General features: G+C 53.8%; 1 protein-coding gene across 1 annotated transcript in view; it reads left to right on the forward strand.

Annotated features, from left to right (window-relative positions):
- The first annotated feature begins 353 nt into the window (after nucleotides 1–353).
- PKN1 (protein kinase N1) overlaps nucleotides 354–7416 on the forward strand; it is a 19263-nt gene continuing 12200 nt past the window's right edge. The window contains exons 1-5 of the mRNA XM_019664133.1: nucleotides 354–450; nucleotides 1366–1669; nucleotides 2997–3148; nucleotides 4495–4630; nucleotides 7160–7305. Coding sequence (XP_019519678.1) covers nucleotides 412–450; nucleotides 1366–1669; nucleotides 2997–3148; nucleotides 4495–4630; nucleotides 7160–7305 — 777 coding nt within the window. The 5' untranslated portion in view covers nucleotides 354–411. The remainder of the gene's footprint in view (nucleotides 451–1365; nucleotides 1670–2996; nucleotides 3149–4494; nucleotides 4631–7159; nucleotides 7306–7416) is intronic.

Genomic DNA, 7416 nt, shown 5'->3' on the forward strand with positions numbered 1-7416 from the left:
CCCAGCCAGGCACCCTAGGCCCCCAAGCTGTGGTCAGCAGCAGTGGCACCCAGAGAGGAAGCCGGAAGTTGGGTCGGCCTGCGTCTGCAGGCAGGGGGCTGGCCCATGTAAACACTCCTGGGTATTTGCCTATTGGTGTACACACCTGTGTTCTGTGCACACGCTTGTAGATACATGAGAGTGTGGGTACCTCTGAGTCAGCCCCAGGAGCTTGTATACACTTGGGGGAGCTTGCCCTCAAGTCCACTCAGACGGAGGCTTAAGGGAAATGTCCCCTAGATGCCCGAGAGCCCTGGAGCTGGCCTGGCGCAGGGGTTGCTGGGAACTAGCAGGAAAGAGGAAGTGGCGGGTGAGAGGCCCTGGCAGGGCTGAGGTTCAGGAAGAGGGCGGGGTCCTCAGTCGGGACCCAGGATGGCGGAGGCTGATCCCCCTTTGGACCAGGAGCTGGAGGTGGGGGCTGGGGTCCCCATGGGGGGAGGGCAGTAGGATCCCAAGCGGCACAGGCCAGAGTCCTCCCCTCGGAACCCCTCAGTTTTGGACGGAAGGGAGGAGATGGGTTGGAGTTTTTTGTTTGGAAGATGAAACTATCTGTGGCTCTTTGGGGCTCCCACGTCTGGGAAATAGAGGAGGGAGGGAGAACTCTGCTCCTTAGGGTCCCATTTTAGAGGATGAGAGGAGGGGAGACAGGGTCTGTCCCCGGGACCTCCTAGATTGGGGGTACAGCAGGAGAAAGATTGGGCCTGTCCCTGAGACCTCCCGGTTTGGGTGTAGCACAGGGACGATGAGGCCTGCCCTCAGCACCTACTAGTTTGAGGCACAGCAATGAGGAGAAGGCATCTGTTCTCAGGATGCTAACCCCGTAGTTTTGGGGGCATCAGAGGCCTGCCCTTGATACTTCCTTGTTTGGGGAGCAGCAGAGGGAATATGGGGCCTGCCCTTGGTACCTCCTAGTCTTGGAGGGGACAGCAGAGGGAAGAAGGGGTCTGCCCTCAGTACCTTATTAGAGAAGGGGTCAATCGAAGGGAGACAAGGGCCCATCCTTGGGAACCCCTAGTTTGGGGGGACAGTGGAAGGGAGACAGGGCCTATCCTAGGGAACACCCCTAGTTTGAGGGACACAATGGTGGGACAATGGGGCCTGTTCTCCAGAATCCCACTGTGTAAGAAACAGATGAAGGGAGGCAAGACTTACCTATGGGATCCCTGAGTCTGAGGGACAGGGCCATGTCTCACCAACCGGTTTTGGGGGTCAGTGGACATGGAGCAGCTCCTCTCTCAGGAGTCCCAGGCCAGGAGGAGGCCAGGCCTGCCTGGCCGAGTGCAGTCTGCATCTCCTGTCCTCTTGACCGTGCTCTGTCCCCTGCAGAGCGAGCCCCGCAGCTGGTCCTTGTTGGAGCAGCTGGGCCTGGCGGGCGCAGACCTGGCGGCCCCCGGGGTGCAACAGCAGCTGGAGCTGGAGCGGGAGCGACTTCGGCGAGAGATCCGCAAGGAGCTGAAGCTGAAGGAGGGGGCTGAGAACCTGCGTCGGGCTACCACTGACCTGGGCCGCAGCCTGGGGCCGGTGGAACTGCTGCTGCGTGGCTCCTCCCGCCGGCTCGACTTGCTGCACCAGCAGCTGCAGGAGCTGCATGCCCACGTGGTGCTGCCCGACCCTGCGGCCACTGCCCACGGTGAGCAGGGCCTTCCCCGGGGGAGGTGAGACTTCAGGGATGCCACTGCCAGGGGCTCACCCGCGGACTCCCAGAACGAGGCCAACCCTGTTTCCACTGATCCCCAGGGAGACACGCTCAGTCATGACAGCCTGTAGTCTCAAAATACAACTGCAGCAAATGTCAAAGCCAACACCAAGAGAAAGGTATACATGGTTACACCAATACTCAATACCCAGACAACATCCAGAGACTGAGTGTCACACAAATACCCAGACACACACAGTCACACCAATACCTGGACAACACCAAAGGACCTACACTGTCACACCAATATCTAGACTCACACATTTGCACCAATACCCAGATAACACCCAAGGTCCTAGACACTATCATGTGAATACCCAGAGACTCAAGTCACCACAACACCCAGAGACGTCCATACTGCCACCTAGCACCTAGAGAAATCCACAGTCACACCAATACACAGACAGCACCCAGAGAGACTCTCACACATTGTCACACTAACCCCCAGAGATTTACACACACGCAACTGCCCAGCTCTTCCAGATATACTCCACCCCATCAACAGCCAGAGACTTATACCCACAATGAGACAAGGCCTGAAGATTCAGATAACCCTTATACCAACACCCAGCCCTTCCATACACATAGGCATATCAACAGCTAGAGACCCTCACGGCCATGTCAATACTCTGAGACAGAGTTCAGCCAACACCTAGAATCTCATACAGTCATATCTACACCTGGAGTCGCCTCCATAGTCACACCACTCACCAGAGTCACAGAGTCATGCCGGCATCCAGAGACATAAACATCTGCCTGTACCCACACCCAGACACTCAGATACAGTCACACCAGTGCTTGAGATCTGAACACATAGTTGTGTCAACAGTTGGAAACGCATGCATAGCGTTGCCCCAGCACCCAGAATCTTACACAGTCCTTCTAACACCTGGCATCTCACATAGTTACACAAGCACCTAGGGAGACACACACGCGCTTTGCCATGCCAACCCCCTGTGGGTTACCAATATAACCACACCCACACCCATGAACTCCACACAAGAATTATGGGCTTCTGTCTATAGTCCTACGAACACCAAGGACTCACACACATCTGGACACTTGCCCATGCCCATTCATGCTGGTCCCACCCCAGCCCTGAGGGAGTTCCCTGTGAGGGTAAGAGTGGTTGGACCTTTGGGACCCTGGCCTAGGGGCAGAATCCAGGCTGGGCAGAGGGCAGATCCTCTCAGCTGGGCCAAACCTCCTGGGCAGATGGAGCGGAGGGCCCTGGTGACTCTGTCCCACCCACCCTCTCCAGATGCCCCCAAGTTCTCCAGTGAGAGTGGCCCAGCCTGCTCGGCCACAAACTTGAGCCGCGTGGCTGGCCTGGAGAAGCAGCTGGCCATTGAACTGAAGGTGAAGCAGGGGGCGGAAAACATGATCCAGACGTACAGCAATGGCAGCACCAAGGTGGGAGCACATGCAGGCACGCCTGTGAGTGGGTCATGAGCAGGGGGCGGGGGAAGATGGCTGACAGGTGGTTGGGAGGCAGGGCTGGGATGTGGGTAGCTCCTGGGGGTGTATGGGCAACAGGGTGACTGGGTGATGTCAGACAGACATGGCAGAGACTGTCTCCCCACACGTAGTTGTCCCCTGGAGACTTAAGGGCATCTACGGGCAGGGCAACATGCAGCCACTCATTGCTGGTGGCATCTCTCTGACACACATCAACACAGTCATTAAATTCACACCTGAAGATTGGAGCTGTCACGTGGACACCCACCCCCAGTCATACCACCACCAGGGATGTCACAGGTCTGCACCAGCACCCAGAGATGCTCACACAGACAAGCACAGGCAGACCTGCTGCTAGAGATACTTTCTCACACACTGTTGGAAGAGCACCCATGCTCGTGTGCGTGCACAAATACGACTATTACATGTGACGACACAGAACACGCAGATTATTTTATTCGACCTTTTATTGAGCTGTAACATACAGACAACGTGCAGAAAACGTAAGTGTACAGCCCAATGAATTTTTACCTATGTACACACCACCCCCATCAGAATCCAGAACTTTTCCAGTCACCCAGAAAGTTCCCTTCTGTCCTCCTCAGTCAATACCCAGGCTTCCGTCACCACAGGTTAGCTTTGTCTGGTTTTGAAACACGGCACAAAGTAAATGTCAAAATCCCCAACCAGTTTCCAGTACTTGTGCATACACGGGGTCCTGGGCCGTGCCCAGTCATTGCCATACCTTGAACTGCACACAGAAACATTTGGAGCAGGGGGCGGGGAACGTGATCCAGACATATAGCAGCACCACGGTGAGAGCACACGGAGGCACCTCCACATGCATGCACGGCCATGCACACTTACAGCAGACTGTCTCACACAGCCACCCAGTCACCCTTGGAGTCTTACCCATGTGGCTACAATCAGGGCTACACCTGCCACGGGGACCACTCACCAATGTGCATGTCCTGCTGACAGTTGAGGTGAATACAGTGCTTGCTGGTGCCAGTCATGGCCCTGAGCAGATCAGCTTCTTTAATTAGGGTCGGTGCTTGTAGTACCCATCCCATTCCTGCAGACTGAAGAAATAAGCCCATAGAGTTTGAGCGGCTTGCCTGAAGTCACATAGCTGTGGCAGAGCAAGAATTCAAGGATTCAAGCAAGGATATATCACCCCTCTACATCCAGGAACACAGATACAAACACTGTTACACGGTCGCCCAGGGCCTGCAGGGTGTGGACATCGGGGCTAGTGGCGGGACCCCAGCCATCCCATTATGGTCCATCTCTGCCTCCAGGACCGCAAGCTGCTGCTGACAGCCCAGCAGATGCTACAGGACAGTAAGACCAAAATTGACATCATCCGCATGCAGCTCCGCCGGGCACTGCAGGCCTGCCAGCTGGAAAGCCAAGCAGCCCCAGATGAGGCCCAAGGTGAGCCCCTCACTCTGAGACAGCCTAGCCTGCATTCCGTCTTGCAGAGCTCAGCTCTGTCGGGGGGATCCCTTTCTGGGGCAGGGAGGTGGGTGCTGTGACTAACTCTGTGACTGGAACCTATTCCCACCCCTCTCTGGGCCTCAGTTTTCCAATTTCTCCCACTCAAGTTTTGCACTAGGTCAGGTATTGGCAAACTACAGCCCACAGGCCAAACCTGTTGCTGCCTTTTTTTTTTTGTAAATAAAGTTTTATTGGCACACAGCCATGCCTATTTACTATCATCTAAAGCCGATTTAAACTGGGATAGCGGAGCTGAGTAGTGGCAACAGAGCCTGTGTGGTCTGCAAAGCCAAAAATTTACTCCCTGGCTCTTTATAGAAAAAAATTGCTGACACCTGGACTAAGTGGTTGCTTTGTCATGTTGGCTCCAGTTGTATAGAACCATGGGTGTCCACAGTGTGTGTGTCTCTGTATGAATGCCTGGGAGTGTCTCAACCCAACTGACAACCTGAATTTGTGACTGGGTCTTGATGTATTGTGTGCAGGTGTGACTGTGTCTGTCCTACTGATGTCAGTATTAATGTGACATTGACTGTGGGGACCAGCAGTTGTGTGTATGCCCTGGTAACTATGATAGTTTCTGTGTTACCATGACAGAGGAGTGTCAGCTGTTGGTGGGTGTTAGGGTGTTTGGGCTGCTATGACAGCACCATAGACTTATAAACAATAGAAATGTATTGCTCGCAGTTTTGGATGCTGGAAGTCCAAGATCAAGGCACTGGCAGTTCCAGTGTCTGGTGCGGCTCACGTCCTGGTTCATAGACCATCTGTGTCTTCTCACTGTCCTCATGTGGCGAAAGGGGTGAGGGCACTCTCGGGCATCTCTTTTATAAGGGCACTAAACCCATTCATGAGGGCTCCACCTTTGTGATCAAATCACCTCCCAAAGGTCCCACCTCCCAATACCCTCACATTGGGGGTTGGGTTTCAGCATGAATTTTGGGGGGACACAAACATTCAGACCATAGCAGTGAGGCTTGTAACTTGGATGACAATGTGTATGTCTTTGGGAGGGAAATGTCAGTGTGACTGTCCATGTGATTGTCTGTATTGGGAATACCCTGTGGGTTTCTCAGTGATGGCGTGTGATGGTATGATCACATCCATGTGCCTTGGGGTGATATCATGACCTTGGGGGTGGTGTGACTGTGTCCCTGTAATGTAAAAGCCTCTGCAATTTGTCTGAGCGCCATGTGACAGCAGGCCTAGAAGCAAGAGTATGACTGTGTAAAATGACACATACCTATGAATATCAGGGTTCCTGTGACACTGTCTGTGTTACTGGTGTCCAGGTGAGTGCCTTACACCTGTAGGGGATAGCATGACTCTCTGTGACTGAAGGCCAGAGTCTGAGTCTGGGTCATTATTCAGGACAGTGAGACTCTCCCTGGAACCTACAGCCATCCATAAGTGTGACCATGACCTTGTGCCTCTGGGTGACAGGTTTCCTACACCTGTTTGACATTATGTCCTTATACCTGTCCCTGTGCCATTGCGTGACTGGCTGTGTCTTGTGTCAGGCTATGATTGTGTTCCTGTGACTTCACACTGGGTGTGACAGCCAGCCTAGTTCCCTTTGACATTGGGTCTTCATGCCTGTGGGTATTGGTGACACTGCCCTGCCTGTGTGACAGCATGATGGTATTTCTTTGCCTGTCTCTATGCTTTATCTATGTGGCAGTGTGATTACGTTCCTGTGATTCTCCCCGGGCTAGAGTTAAAGTCCTGGGAGTTCTGCCATGGTGTAACTTGTCCCATAAGGGTGTTTATGTCTTGTGATCATGTCCCTCTGCCTCTGTGACAGTGTCCCTTTGCTGGAGGAAATTGGGTTATTTCTAGCCTTTTACTCTTAGAAAGAAGGCTGCCATGAATAACTATATACATATGTCAACTGCAGAGGTGTTTGTATGGGATACAATCCCAGAATTGGGATTGCTGGATCAAAGGGTAAATACATTTGTGATTTTGATAGATATGGTCAAACTGCCTCCATTAGAAGGCAACTTGTATTCCCATCAGCAATGAATAAAAGTTACTTAAAACAAAAAAAGTGCCCCTGTGTCTGTGTGACTGTATCCTTGTGGCTGTCCAATTGCCCATGGTGTCCCTGTGACAGTCACTGGGTGTAAAGTGGAACCCTGACAACATGTCTGCCTCTAAACCTGTGTTGACAGCCTGTGTGTATGACATGACTGCCCTGGGGTGACAGTCTGTGTCCCTGGGACCATCCCTGTGGGCGCAGTATTTGGATAAAGGACTCTGGGTAGAAGTGTGGCTGTGTTCCTGCAGGTGACACTGTGACTGTGTCACTGTGACCGCCCCTTGGGAGAAAGAAACTTGATGTATGTTGGTGGCGATAGTGTCTGTGGCCAGTGCCCGCTCTTGTGGATGGCTATGTGTCTGGGACTGATTTACTAGGACCTGGGTCCCAGAATGGTCTTACTGCCCCGTACCCCACACCCACAGGGAGTCCGGACTTGGGGGCCATGGAGCTGCGCATTGAAGAGCTGCGGCACCACTTCCGAGTTGAGCACGCGGTGGCAGAGGGCGCCAAGAACGTGCTGCGCCTGCTCAGTGCCGCCAAGGCCCCTGACCGCAAGGCGGTCGGCGAGGTGAGGGGCGGGGCTTGACCAGAAAGGGATGGGTCCTCGGTGGGTGTGGGGGGAGTGCCTTGGCAAAATGTGGGCCGGCCCCATAGAAGGCGGGGATGGGGGGTTGCGGGG

The sequence above is a fragment of the Hipposideros armiger genome, unplaced genomic scaffold (assembly GCF_001890085.2).
Source record: "Hipposideros armiger isolate ML-2016 unplaced genomic scaffold, ASM189008v1 scaffold_417, whole genome shotgun sequence".
NCBI lineage: Eukaryota > Metazoa > Chordata > Mammalia > Chiroptera > Hipposideridae > Hipposideros > Hipposideros armiger.